Source organism: Catharus ustulatus, chromosome 25, assembly GCF_009819885.2.
Source record: "Catharus ustulatus isolate bCatUst1 chromosome 25, bCatUst1.pri.v2, whole genome shotgun sequence".
Lineage (NCBI taxonomy): Eukaryota > Metazoa > Chordata > Aves > Passeriformes > Turdidae > Catharus > Catharus ustulatus.
The window spans coordinates 6,895,762-6,910,237 of record NC_046245.1 but is presented as its reverse complement, the minus strand read 5'-3'; the positions used below and the strand labels follow the sequence as shown (position 1 = coordinate 6,910,237).

At 48.4% G+C, this 14,476-nt stretch overlaps 1 protein-coding gene across 1 annotated transcript; it reads left to right on the top strand.

Annotated features, from left to right (window-relative positions):
* Positions 1-90: 90 nt before the first annotated feature.
* Positions 91-14,021, top strand: LOC117007344 (cryptochrome-1-like). The gene is made up of 12 exons (XM_033080406.1): positions 91-298; positions 1,270-1,394; positions 3,817-4,277; positions 5,165-5,281; positions 7,051-7,198; positions 7,456-7,596; positions 8,688-8,858; positions 9,391-9,531; positions 9,966-10,117; positions 11,250-11,347; positions 11,819-11,929; positions 13,589-14,021. Exons 3-12 carry the CDS (start codon positions 3,865-3,867, stop codon positions 13,678-13,680), a joined length of 1,584 nt encoding a protein of 527 aa, XP_032936297.1. The 5' UTR covers positions 91-298; positions 1,270-1,394; positions 3,817-3,864; the 3' UTR covers positions 13,681-14,021.
* The last annotated feature ends 455 nt before the right edge of the window (positions 14,022-14,476 follow it).

Genomic DNA, 14,476 nt, shown 5'->3' with positions numbered 1-14,476 from the left:
TAAGTTGGGGCGCTGCCATTGGGTAAGCGCTGAGGGCGGGAATCCAAGACCCGCCCCCTCTTAAAATGCATTCAGGGGGCGTGGCCTAAACGTGTGCTGCGGGGGCGCTCCGGGACTCTCCAGAATCCCCGGCCCTGGGACCCTAAACTGCGTTAAACCTCCGTAGGCAGCGGGCAGGGCCCCTCTGGGGGCTACTCCTTATATAACCCGCCCGTTCCCGGCCGGCGTTGTGTAACCGGCCCCGTGGGGCCAGGAACCGGCACCGCGTCCGCCGCCCCCACAGATGGTGGGGAAGGAGGTAAAGGCGGGGCGGAGTTGGGAGGCCAGGCTGGCCCGTTCGCCCCCAGCTGCTGCAGCACTGGCGCAGGGGCCGCCCTCTCCCGTTCCCTCCTGGCCACTTCCCCGCCCGTCTGAGGGGCCCGGGCAGGGGGTCCTGGAGCCTCAGCGCGTCTCTCCCACCTTCCCTCTGCCCCGTTCCCCCATGGGTAGAGACTCTCGGGAGTGCTTCTGGACCCGCTGCAGGAGAAGCCCTGTCAAGCCCCTACACTTGGATGGGTTTGGGACTTATTTCCTCCTCTGACTCAAATTCCGTTTTCTTTCATCAAAACTCTATCCAGTACTGTATTTATCACCTTAAGTATTCAAAGAGGGGAAAGAACCTAGAGACTGGAATCAATAGTAGCCTCAGGTCTGGCTTAGTGTGGAGAACCAGATTTATGCAAAAAAAAAAATTCTTAGATCCCAGTTAAGAATTGTTCTCAAGCCAATCAAATCAGAATAGCATTAAACAACAGTGATAATTATTCCAGTTCCCGAGCCCAGACTGTGGTTTCAGAGGGCAGGTGTGAGGCTGCTTGCTCTCTCTAGGTGTCTGACACCTCTATTTATCTGTTTCACTATTGCTTCTGAAGCAGCCAGGATATAGTCATGGAGCATTTGACAAAGGAGAGTGTCCCAGAGAGGAAATTAAACTGTTAAAAATTTATCTTCCCATTTCCTACGCCTTGGTCTGTCCCTGCTTCATCTGGTTCTGTCAGCTCCAAGGGCCACTGGGACCAGAGAGGAGCTGCTTGCAATTTTCCTCTCTTGGGAATTACACAAAAGCTTGAGTGGCTTAGACCATCTTTGATGCAGAATCTACCTCAGTGCAGATATTTATGGTATTTAGGGGTGTTTAAACCTGGACAACTAATTTCTGGATGCCTGTAGGAACAGGAGCAGCATAATGAGTTTTGGATAGTGCCACTGACAACCCTTGTATCCCTCCAGCACATTGCTGCCTGTGGAGAGAAATGCTCAGCAGTGGGAGAGCCAGGATCAGTGACTGTGTGACCTCCTCTTTTTGGGGTGACGTGTTGTAAAGACCCTAGAGTGTCAGCTGTGCCACCTTCAAGGTAAGGCCTCTTTTTCACTACTTTCTGTCTTGGTGTATCTGTCCCAAAATTCAGGGATGAATCCAGTGTGAGGTGTATTTTCTGCCTGCCTGGTTGATTTTTGGAAAACAAATGTGATCTGGATGTGGCAGGGAGTCTGCAGTCTGCCCAGCCTTGCTGAGTGAATGGACTCAAGCCACTGGTTCATGGAGAGGTGTAAGAGTAACAGTGGATAAATCCCAGCATGATGTCAATGACAGACAGCACTTGCTTTGCCTTCTCTAGCATCCCAGAGCATCTTTCCTTTCCTTGTGACATGACAGAATGTCCGAGAGTGCAGTTCCTTTCTGACACCACCCATGGCCTGCACAAATGATCCCCCTCACCATTCCTTCCCATCCCAGCTGCTTACCCAGCTTTGACACCTCTTTCACTCTAGGCTCCTTCCCTCCCCAGTGAGCTTCAGCCCCTTTTAATGAAGCCCCTGCTCCTCTCATCCTCTTTTAATGAAATTCTTGTCCCCCAGCTCTGATTCCCCCAGTCTCCTTTAGTGGGATCCCCAGAGCTGCCCTTTAGCCACACCCTACAGCCCACCCGGGCCCTGGCCTGGGGCTGCCTGCCCTGTGCCCAGTCTCTGTTGTGGTGTGATCCTGCTCCCCGCTGCTCCTGCAGGGATGCTGTGACTGGAAGGGACAGGATGAGATGGGATGTGTCCCAGCCTGGGGATTTATCCCACGGGCTGTGTGGGGCACTGGCTCAGAGCAGTGTGTGAGACCAAGGGGCATGGGATGAGCGGGGTCCCACGGACATCATGGGGCTGCAGGACTCTGGATTTGGGGTGGCCCTGCAGACGATGTGGGGCTAAGGTCTTGGACAGCCTCTACGGCTGTAAGGCTGTGGGGGCCTTGGAGCCCCTGACTGGCGCAGCTCCTCAGGGAGGCTAGCTGGTGCATAGGGTGCAGGGGACTCTTCCAGCACACTTTGCCAGCTGGGTGCTTCGCTGAGCAGCAGGAATCACCTTGTTTTTCCGGTTCTCCCAGGAAGTGGGTGCAGGGCGGTGCCGAGCTGGGGCAAGGGCAGAGCACCCCACACTCGTGAGTTTGGGACCTTACTGGGGGGTTGTAACAAAGGAGGGGTGGTCTGTCTGGCTGGTGCATGTGTTTGGGAATGGAGCAAATCAGATTTACTGAAAAGCTGCTGGATATGTGTTGAGCAGGGACAAGGGCTGAGTCGCCTGGTGCAGCCATTGGTGAGGGGGTGAGTGGAGCTGTTTGGCTGGAAGAGTTGAGCTGGATTAGGGATTGCTGTTTTGCTCTTTGCTAATCCCTAATCTCTTCGTTCTCTTCTGGGGCTCGAAATTAGCAGCAGGTGGGGACTCACCTGGGAGATGAGCCTTAAACTTCCTCAGTTTTACACGGGAAAGCGAGTTTAGGAGGTGCTGCTGGGCTTGGTACAGACACGAGGTGGCAGCTGGGCTCCTCCTTTGCCTCCTGGCATCTTCTGTGTCCATTGTTCTGAACAGGGAAGCCAAAGCTTGGGACCTGCTTCCTAAACTGTACCCTGAGCTGCTTCAGCCTAAGACCCACGGTCACCACTCCTGCCAACAGTCTGAACGCAGCGCTGAAGTAGTTCAAAGGGGAATAAATGAATGAATCAAGAGTAGTTTTGTGTCATTATCACACCCAGCTGTGCTCTGAAGGCAGGCTGGGACAGCTGGGGATGTCCAGTCTAGAGAAGAAAAGGGGAGACTTCAGGATTAGATGTTGGGAAGGAATTCTTCCCTGTGAGGATGGTGAGGCCCTGGCACAAGTTGCCCGGAGGTGCTGTGTCTGCCCCTTCCCTGGCAGTGTCCAAGACCAGGTTGGACAGGGCCTGGAGTAACCTGGGCTAGTGGAAGGTGTCCCTGCCCACGTCAGGGGCTGGAACTGGATGGGCTTTAATGTCCCTTCCAACCCAAACCACTCTGCAATTCTGTGAAATCCACAAATTCAGATGTCTCCTACTAAAATCGCCTGACAGAAGGAGTATTGTTCCAGGTCTCTGACGAGCTGATTGCTCCTGTGGACCTCCTCGAAATAAGTTGATGACTTCCAGAGGGTTTGCTGACAGCCACATCTGTGGGGTTAAAAAATGTTTATGCACTGAATGGAGCTCTGGCAGCTCCATCTGTTTTGATTCCTTCCTTCTGTTGAGTGTTATTGGGATGTAATTTCATTGAGAGATTTAATTTAAGGATTCGAGTGACTCGTGTAGCAGAGTCCATTCTCTGTGGAGCTGGGTGGTCATCCTGCTGCTGAATGATGGGGCCAGAGGACAGGTTTGGTCTTGTTCCATCATTTCTTTCTCATGAAAACTTACCAAAGCAAGATGTTTGTGGTAAAAACTGCAGAGATTTTTTTTTTTGGCTCTATTTCTAATTGTTAATTGGCATTATTCTTTATAGGTATTTGGTATCCTGAGAGGCAAGGGTTTCCTTCCTCCTGTAGCCAGGATGCTGCATCGCACCATTCACCTTTTCCGGAAGGAGCTCCGGCTCCACGACAACCCAGTGCTGCTGGCTGCCCTGGAGTCCTCGGAGGCCCTGTACCCTGTGTACATCCTGGACAAAACATTCCTGACCTCCTCCATGCACATTGGGGCCCTGCGCTGGCACTTCCTGCTCCAGTCCCTTGAGGATCTCCACAAAAACTTGGGCCAGCTGGGCTCCTGCTTGCTGGTCATTCAAGGGGAGTATGAGACCGTTCTTAGGGATCACATCCAGAAGTGGAATATCACGCAGGTGACGCTGGATGCAGAGATGGAGCCGTTTTACAAGGAGATGGAGACCAACATCCGGCGCCTGGGGGTAGAGCTGGGCTTTGAGGTGCTCTCCTTGGTGAGCCACAGCCTGTACGATACCCAGCGGTATGTGACTGCCCCAAATCCACAAGTGTCTCCAGGGAGGTCCTTTTAGAAAAGAGGAGGCCAAGTGTCTTGGTTTTTTCCTTTGGAGAAAATTGGACTGTCTGAGGTGAACGTGGTGCTGTTTGCTGGAGAAACTTTGTGTGTTGCTCTCTTGGGAGGAACAGAAGAGATTGTGCACAGATTTTAGGATTTCAGCCTAAAGAGCTCGTTAACTTTTTTGTTTTGGGCAGTTTAATTCATCTAAAAACTTACTCTTTTAAACAGAGTGAAATAAATCCTCTAACACATTTAGTAGGATTTGTAAAAGTTCTACTAAAGATAGTAAAGGGTTTTTGGTGTGAGATTTTTTCAAAATCTTTCAAATCAACTTTCACTGGTGTCTGAATATACTTGGATCTAAGCTGTTATTCACTGTTGAATGAAGATATTGAAATTGCTAAGAAGGAATGCAGTAATAACAAAACCAGCCCTAACAGTCCAATTTTGCAAAAACCCTAAATTATGTAAATGAATGGATGTGTGTAACTTGCTGTCTTGAATTCAAGCTGTTTGCAGAGGTGTTTGCTCAGAGAGGACAGTTATTTACTATCCTGAACCTGTGTTTTGTGGCATCAGAAGTGTCCCACACCCTGCCCTGTGTGTCCTGGCTGTGTGTGGCTGTGCAGGTGAAGCCATGGCTGGAATCCTGATTCCAGTTTTGTTGTCTTGGGTCCTGAGAAACTGCTCTTGGGATAGATGTACATTCACCCATGGGAGTTTTACTTGTAAACATTCAGGTGCACTAACGGGAGTTGTTATAGCCTGTGATGTCACCTTCCCATCCACTGGCAGTTCCAGCTTATTCCTTTATTTCTGTTGTGTGAAAAGAGATCTTTTTTTTTTTTAAGGATTTTGGACCTAAATGGTGGGAGTCCCCCATTAACTTACAAGAGGTTCCTTCACATTCTGTCTCTGCTTGGTGACCCTGAGGTGCCTGTCCGAAACCTCACAGCTGAAGACTTCCAGTAAGTACCAACCAGTGAGTGGGAATTGCTGATCCTCTTTTTCTGCCCAAAAGAAGAGGCAGGGCCAAATAATAACGTGGCATTTTTGATGTTTTCTTGTTTTATTTCTGTGTGTGGAGAGTTATTGATTCTATATACAGGGGATAGGACTGTTGTTGGGAGGGAAGAGCAGATGGTGGAATGGTCTGATACTCATCTCTTTTGATATTTGTGCAGCAGATTTCCCACCATGTGGGACACTTCACAAAATAATGGCTAGATTCAATGATTTAAAGGTCTTTTCCAACCTTAATGATTCTGTGATTTCATAAAAGTCTTAAACTTTTGCAAGGCACCTTGAGAGAAGCTTTTAAGAGATGTCAAGCTCCTACAGAGGAAAGCTTGGGAATTTACTCAAAGGCATGCTCTACATTCCTCTCAAGATTTTGGACAGGAATTGGATGAACCACTATAGTTTGTTTTATGCAGGAAGTTTGGTGGAATAATCCTACTATTCCCTCCTGGCTTTAAATCTCTCCTCCCCTCTGCTATATGGGAAGGAGGGATTGAGCTCGTGTCTCCCAGGACTCGAGAAGAAGCTCAGAGTCAAGTATGTCTTGTGTTTAGTTCTACATGAGGAGAGGTCAGTGATCCAAAGGAGGTAAGACTGGGGCAGGAGAGAGCTGGAATGGGACTACAGTTACTTGGGATTCAATGTCAGGTGACATGACATGGCCTCAGCTCAGTGCCAACCCAGGCTTGGATCTTCCCATCTTGGGGAAGTCCTGTTAATTCCTGAACAGTTCTCAGTCTGATGACAAGAATCACGTAAGTAATGGGATATAGAAGTTTCTATATTTTTTCTAGCGCTGTTTTTTTTTTTTCCACTTTCTTGCCTGATTTGTTTGCTTGGACTTCTAAAATTAATTCTGATGAGAGAAAAGTAGTTCACATGCTTCCCAGCAGGCCTGAGCTCTCTCAGTACTCTGAAAGCTGCACTGACCCCACCTCTGTAGGTGTCTGTAGCAGGGCTGAGTTCGGGTTTGTCCAGGTGAGTACGGGGATCTCCTGATGTCTGAGTTCATTCATGGATTGTGAGAAATCTGTGTGTCAGTACTTCCTTGGGCCTCTTCATCTGTGTTTTACGGCGGGGGGCGGGAAGAAAAACCAAACTGATGCTTTTCCAACCATATGCTGTGGCTGCCCTGTGTCTGGCAGTGTCCAAGGCCAGGTTGGATGGGGCCTGGAGCAGCCTGGGGTAGTGGAAGGTGTCCCTGCCCATGGCAGAGGGTGGATGAGCTCTGATGTCTCTTCCAACCCAAACCAGTCTGGGATTCTGTGAAACCTCTTCAGAGTGACCTCTCTTCAGAGGCACAGAAGCTAGAGTGCCCTTTGGAGGCAGCACCATAATTGTGTTTAGGTTCTGAGAGGGCTCTTGGTTCCATCCTAGGGATAGATGTGACAGCTGGGAGCAACTGGAGAGGAGCTGCCTCTGGGCCTTGTGTAGGGGATGGGAACTAAAAGGGGTCTGAGCTGTGGGTACAGCTGACTGCCCTGAGCACTGTAACTTGGTAAGACTGTTCCTCTTCCCCCAGTTCAGGCTAGAATTCCCTGGAGCAATTGCAGGGTGAACTCTTCTCCCCCAGGAGAGTACAGTTTGGGATTTCTCACTGTGCTTTCATTCCCTGTGTTCTGGTTGATAGAGAAGGCTTGGTGTGTGCCATGGATGGGGCTGTCTCCTTCTCCTGGTTCCTGTTGCTCCTTTCAAAGAGTTTTCTCTCTCGCCTCAGGAGATGTAAGGCCCCTAACCCTGGCCTGGCTGAGTGTTACAGGGTGCCTCTCCCTGTGGATTTGAAGATTTCCCCAGAGAACCCTTCCCCTTGGAGAGGAGGGGAGACCGAAGGACTGCAGCGCCTGGAGCAACACTTGACAGACCAGGTCAGCCCTGATGGAACACAGGGGATGGTGGTGGCTCCAGGTGGGCTGAGATCAGTGCCCAGCTTGGCTTGGAGGAGGGTGGCAGCTTGGGCTTGGGTTTTGTTCTCCTTTATTTCTAGGAAGCAAGAATGTTTTCCAGACACAACATCGAACAAACTCCTGTGATAGCAAAACCAGTTCCAAGAGCTTTCCTCTGTTTATTACTGGACATATGTCATCTTGTGGTGCCTGAACCCAGATTTCTGTTTTCCTTTCAGGGCTGGGTGGCAAGTTTTACTAAACCAAGGACAATCCCAAACTCGCTGCTTCCAAGCACCACAGGCCTGAGCCCGTATTTCAGTATGGGCTGTCTGTCAGTTCGGACATTTTTTTATAGGTTGTCGAACATTTATGCTCAGGTAAGCAAATAATTGTTCCTAAGTAAGGAAATCCAAAACTGTGACATGTCTGGCATAGGAAGCAGGATTTAACACTCAGATCATCTTGGTAGAGATTTGGTGTATCAAAAAATGCTTCTTTTTTAATGTCTTCTCACAGTGTCCCATGAAATCTGTGGAGCGGCTTCATGTTGTGTAAAACACCTGTGAATGTCTGCAGCTCTTCCCAATTAAGTTTTAGAAACAGGATGTTCACATTCTAAATTCATATTTTCATCAGAACTGTAGTGACAGGACAAGGGGGAATGGCTTCAAACTGAAAGAGAGCAGGTTTGGATTAGATGTGAGGGTGGTGAGGTCCTGGCACAGATTGTCCAGAGAAGCTGTGGCTGCCCCATCCCTGGAAGTGTCCAAGGCCAAGTTGGATGGGGCTTGGAGCAACCTGGGATAGTGGAAGGTGTCCCTGCCCATGGCAGAGAGTGGAGTGAAATGGGCTTTAAGATCCCTTCCAGCTCAAATCATGGTTCTATGAATAGGGAGCAAGCAGACCCAGGATCAGCAGGGAAGCCCAGGAACACCTTCCTAAAATTCAAGGATTTAGTTTGATGGTGAAGCAAAATTTTTGATTCATTTATGCAGTTTTGTTTCTGGAAGTCAACTGGTTTTGTCTTGGACAAGTTTTAATTGTAGAATAAACCAAAACCACTTTCTGAAATCTTGTTTAATTCTTACCAAGTGAGCTTGAAACCAACCCAAGAAAACCAAGGTACACGTTTATCTGTATCTTAAGATTATCTTTTGAGACATGGCTGATCCACCTGAATTCATTTAACATGTTAATAAATATATACTTGGTGTAAGAAATCTCAATGTGACACTGTTTTGGGAGGTAAATAGAAAATGTTTGAGGTAAAACTGAGGTCTAGCAGTTTGGCTTTGCTTTAGGCCAGACGGCATTGCCTCAGATCTTTGATTTCCTTGACTTGAATGCTAAAGTGCCCTGAAACCAGTATTGTAGTCAGATTAATATTTCTTTTATAGGCCTGACAGTCACAAAATGAGTGAGGTAGCAATATGTATGAACTGAAGCTGTCACCTTATGTCTTTTGCAGGCAAAGCACCACTCTCTGCCCCCAGTGTCGCTCCAAGGGCAGCTGTTGTGGAGGGAATTCTTCTACACAGTAGCATCAGCAACCCCCAACTTCACCCAGATGGCTGGGAACCCCATCTGCCTCCAGATCTGCTGGTACAAAGATGCAGAGAGGCTCCACAAATGGAAAATGGTAATGAGGTGCATGGCCACAGCAGCTGCATTGGAGCATAGAGCTTTCCTCTTCTCTTGGCTGATCCCTGCTGGCAGTTTGAGGGGGTCTTGCAGTGGTGTTACAGGCTGTGAGAGCTGGGAATGTTCAGCCTGGAGAAGAGAAGGCTTCAGGGAGACCTTAGAGATCTATCCAGTGCTTAAAGGGGTTCCAGGAGAGCTGGAGAGGGACTGGGGATGAGGAATCACAGGACAAGGAGAAGTGGCTTCCAACGGGCAGAGGGCAGGGTTAGATGGGATATTGGGATGGAATTCTTCCCTGCGAGGGTGGTGAGGCCCTGGCACAGTGTGCCCAGAGCAGCTGTGACTGCCCCGTGTCTGGCAGTGTCCAAGGCCAGGCTAGACAAGGCTTGGAGCAACCTGGGGTAGTGGAAGATGTCCCACACCACGGCAGAGGGTGGAATGGGCTTTAATGTCCCTTCCCACCCAAACTATCCCATGATTCTGTGAAAGCAGTGTATGAGGGAAGAGCTGATGTTGCTTTTCTGCTGCAGGCACAGACAGGGTTCCCGTGGATTGATGCCATTATGACCCAGCTACGCCAGGAAGGCTGGATCCATCACCTGGCCCGGCATGCTGTTGCCTGCTTCCTGACACGGGGGGACCTTTGGATCAGCTGGGAAGAGGGAATGAAGGTTCACTGCTGGGTTTTATTTTCCTCTGTTCTGCCTGGCCCTGAGAAACCCTGCACAGCCTGAGTTCTAGCAGTGGAAGGTTCTGCAGAGCAGGGTTTGGTTCTGCCCCTTCCCGTGGATCTCAGGGTTTATGGAATCTGTCAGTGCAGTGGTGAGAGGTCATTCCTTTCCCTAAATCCTCATGATTTTCAGGTAACAAGGATGCTGGTGCAGACAGTCTGTAGCAGGTCCCAAATCCAGAGGTTTTGGGTTGCTCCGTCTTCCTTCTGACTGTTCAGAGCATTCTTGGTGTGCCTGTGTGGAGGCAGCCCAGGCCCCACAGTGCTGTGCTTCCAGCAGCAACCCCCACCCTTCACCTCCCAACCTGGTTTTGTCTAGTTTTTGCAATGTAGCCATTTCAGGAATGTTCCTCTCTTCCCATCCCTGATGTGCAGGTGTTTGAAGAGCTGCTTTTAGATGCTGACTACAGCATCAATGCTGGGAACTGGATGTGGCTGTCAGCCAGTGCTTTCTTCCACCAGTACACGCGGATCTTCTGCCCCATCCGCTTCGGGAAGCGCACAGACCCCCAGGGCAACTACATCAGGTCAGGGGACATCCCACCCCACCATCTCCCAAGCTCCTCTGACATCAAGAGCTGATGAACTGGGTCAGTTTGAAACACACACATCTGTTAAACAGGGCTCATAGCAATGGTACATGAGGAAACTGAGGCATGGAGAAGCAGAGAGATACCTGTCATTCCATGTAATGGCTGAGCAGGGCTTATGTTCATTTGCGAGCACTTGTTGCCTCCAGCATCATGTGTGACCACCAGGCTGACTCCTTTTTCTAAAGGATTTGAGTAGAACTTCCCACAGCTTTCTTGCTCCACTCTGCACATTGTTTCTTGCTTGTCATGGAATTCTGGGATGTGCTTGGAAGGGACCTTAAACCTCATCCAGTTCCACTCCCTGCCATGGGCAGGGACACCTTCCATTATCCTAAAGTTTCTCCATCCTGGCCTTGGATGCTTCCAAGGATGGGGCAGCCACAGCTTCTCTGGACAACCTGTGCCAGGGCCTCCCCACCCTCACAGGGAGGAATATCCCAAAATCCCATCTAACCTTGCCATCCTATAGTTGCACACACATGAGTTTTATTTTCTACTCTGAGTCCTCTTTGCTTCAGAGTCTCATTTCCTTCTCTCTGTATAATGGGCAGATGAGCTCTCTCAAAGCACAGGGGTGTTTCCTGGGCTCACTGTGTTAATGTTGAGCAAACAGCTCCATTTTCCCACTTCTCTTCCTCCCATTCTGCCTAGATTTGGGTATTGCCAAGGAGAAGCCTGTGCTGAGGTACCTCACAGAGTGGGACGTAAAATGACTTTGCCATTCTGCAAAAATTTTTCAAAATTAGTTTGTTTTTAAAATTTATTAATGTTTAGGATGAAATGTCAGTGAAAATGTTAAAGATCTACTTAGGAGGAAATCAAAACTGAAGTACTGTTTAAATCACCCCATTTATTCTATGCTGTAAAGTTAACTTTTGGAAGATCTCACCGATGGAGGTTTGAGAATATATAGACAATTTTTTTGTAGAGAGTGAATCAGAACTTTCACATGGATTGTAATATCAATATTAACATGGCACAGGTTGGTTTACACTTCTCGGAATGTATTTGCAAATATTCATTTGCCTGCAGGATTATAAACCCCTCTATTATCCCTGTTTTGTAGGAAATACTTGCCTATACTAAAGAACTTTTCCTCCAAGTACATCTACGAGCCCTGGACTGCATCTGAAGAGGAGCAGAAGCAAGCAGGATGTATCATAGGTAATTCATTCACATTCCTTGCTACAGATTTTCCTGCTGCTAACTATCCAAAATAAATATGTATGAGATGGAAGCATCACACTTTCAACATAAGCCATTTATCTTCTGAAAAGGGATGAATCCAACAGCCTTCCTTCTGTTCATTTTCCATTAATTTTTTTTTATTGGAGTCTCATTTCACAGTACATATTTTTGCCTCAACTTTATGTCCTAGAACTCTTGGATCACTCCAAGATTTTGCCTTTGACTTTATCCAATCTTGGATGCTTGGCTGCTTTAAATAGTATCAGAACATCTTGTGCTTTTATTCCTGCTTTAACACATCTTTCAAGGTTCTTACGTCAAAGTGGGAGCTCTTCTTTTTGATGGAGAGGATTAGGCACTTCCATTTAAGAAAAGCTGGAAGTATTTAAAATCCAGGGAAAATGTCCTTGCTGAGTGTGGCAAAGGCTGTGTCTCTACGTTGCCTAGGTCAGGATTACCCCTTCCCCATGGTGAACCACAAGGAAGCCAGTGACCACAACCTGCAGTTGATGAAACAGGTCAGAGAGGAGCAGCACAGAACAGCCCAGCTCACAAGAGGTAAGAGGTGCTGCAGCACCCACGTTCCCTGTGCTGTGACACACAGGCTGTCCCCAGGAACCCAGGGCTCTGGGACTTGGCTTTGGGTGCTTTTCCAGGATGCTTTTCCTCTTTGAATACCAACATCATGTGCAGCTCTTCTGGTTACTGTTAAATCACTGTCCCAAGTGTGAGAACAAGAGTGTGAGCCTTTTCTTCCTTCCCTCTTGCCTTGGAGCATCCTCTTGCCTGCTGCAGAAATGCCTTCTCAAAAACAGACCTTTGTCCCCTGCCCTCACTCCCCACCCTGAGGCTGGCTGGGTATGTCTCCAAGGTGCAGAAATCTCTGCAGCTCTGCCCATGCTTCTTGTAAACTAGAAAATTCCTGACTGTCCTTGATACCATGATCTGCCCTATGCCATAGCACAGAATGAGATTCCCACTAAGCACAAAGCTCTGGAGAGGTGAGTTATTCCAATAAATTTACCTTTTGACATGGTTTTCTGCACTGCTTAACCCTATGGATAACAAACAGTTAGTTATCAGATAAGACTAGAAACTGTGCTGAGCCTGAAGTAATTAATTAATTAGGTCATACAGATTTGTCACTTATGGCACCTATGCTCTTAAAATTGAAATCCCAGGGCCTGTGATGAGCTCAGAGGAGCCCTTCACAGTAAAACATGGAATTTCAGCCTGGTTTGGGCAGGAAGGGATATTAAAGCTCATCCAGTTTCACCCTTGCCATGGGCACAGACACATTCTACCACCCCACAGTATTCCAAGCCCTGTCCAGCCTGACCATGGACACTTCCAGGGATGGGGTAGCCACAGCTTCTCTGGGCACCCTGTGCCAGAGCCTCACCACCCTCACAGGGTCCAATATCCAACCTAACTCTATCCTCTGGCAGTGGGAAGCCATTCCCTTGGTCCTGTCCCTCCAGGCCTTTGTCCCACATCCCTCTCCAGCTCTCTTGGAGCCCCTTTAGGAAAGATCTCTAAGGTCTCCCTAGAGCCTTCTCTTCTCCAGGCTGAACATTCTCAGCTCTCCCAGCCTGGCTCTGTAATGGAATTTAAGTGACAAAATACATCTTTATTTAATAGGGGGCCACAGCAACCTCTCCATATTATAGAAACCCAACATGCAGCAGCTGAGGGGAACCTTAACTATTCCTTCTTTCACTGCTCTGATCTGAAGGAATTAATTGTTCCCAACCCTGGAATGGATACCTATTAATATGTCCAGGAGGTCACACACTGGAATAGTACAGATATAAACACTGTATGCTGGCAGTTCTTCCAGCAACCCTGTAGTACCAGGGACTAAATGTTGGGAGTGCTGTTGGAGATAGGTAGAGCCAAAATTTTGCGAGTCCGTGAGTCCAAACATTATCGCAACACCCATCTGAGTATGAAAACCAGCTCAAAGAGGTGAGCAGATGTTGAAAAAGAGTAAGGGCTAAGGGATTGGATCGGACTTGGAGCAATCCAGAAGGTGTCCCTGCCCATGGCGGGGAGTGGAATGAAATCAGCTTTAAGGCCCCTTCCAGTGCAATCCATTTGGGGATTTCATGGTTCTTGATGCCTATGAACAGAAGCATTTTCTGACATTTAGTATCTCCACCTGACTGAAGTCAGACGACTTTGCAAACTTTAATCCTTCTTTTTTTCTCGCTGTAGATGATGCAGATGACCCCATGGAAATAACAGTAAAACGTGACAATTCCAAAGAAAACATTTCAAAAGGAAAAGTGGCCCGGACGACAGAATAAACCAAAATTCCCTCAGGGGTCACTGCTGCATACCAAAAAAAGGCAAGAGGGGAGAGCCAGGGTCCAGCTGAGCTGGCCAAAGCACTGTCCTCCATATCTTGCCCTGCTAATGGTGCCTCTTGCTTGTGACCTGACTTCAGGAGATGTGTTGGATCTTGAGTAGTTTTAGTGCAGTTATTTTGGATGGAATTGTTTATCTGTGAGTGGCTTCTGGACCATCTGTTGAAGCTGTTGGGTGAATGCAAGAGGTGCCTGGTTGTGGCAGGTCCTGCTGCTGCACCATCCTTCAAATCCATGTGTTTCATGCACCTGTGTAAATAGATTTTGTGACAAATACTCAATGTCAGAAGACCGTGTGCGCATTAGTGTGCTTGCACATTAGTATTAGGACCTTGATTTGCTTGTCTTGAAGAGATAGAGACTTAGGGATGTTTAGATTATTTATTTTAAGTTCCCAGTTTGTGATTGTAGTCCCCAGTTTGGGGAGACAGAGCAGACTGCAGCCTTGTACCTTGTGTGTATTTTTTAAGTCATAAGTACGGTAATTTCACGAATACAAGCCGCACGGACTATAAGCCGCATCTCTGGGTGTTGGCAAACATTTCGTTCTTTGTGCATAAATAAGCCGCACCTGAGTATAAGCCGCTCTGTCGTTCACAGCGAGGACCCGCGTGCAACAAAGTTGCCAATTAGTAACAGAACCGCGGCATGGTGGGGTTTACTGGGTCGGCTCGGGCTGTGCAGGCTCGGCCCGCTCGGGGCTGCCAACGGGACCAGGTGGCCCAGCCCGGCGCTG

What these genes read in the sequence shown, in the direction of transcription:
- LOC117007344 (XM_033080406.1), top strand. Translation starts at nt 3,865, where the DNA reads ATGCTGCATCGCACCATTCACCTTTTCCGGAAGGAGCTCCGGCTCCAC. An exon ending in AGCAACACTTGACAGACCAG is followed by an intron (nt 7,199 to 7,455) that starts GTCAGCCCTGAT and finishes TTTTCCTTTCAG; the next exon opens with GGCTGGGTGGCAAGTTTTAC. An exon ending in AACAGCCCAGCTCACAAGAG is followed by an intron (nt 11,930 to 13,588) that starts GTAAGAGGTGCT and finishes TTCTCGCTGTAG; the next exon opens with ATGATGCAGATGACCCCATG.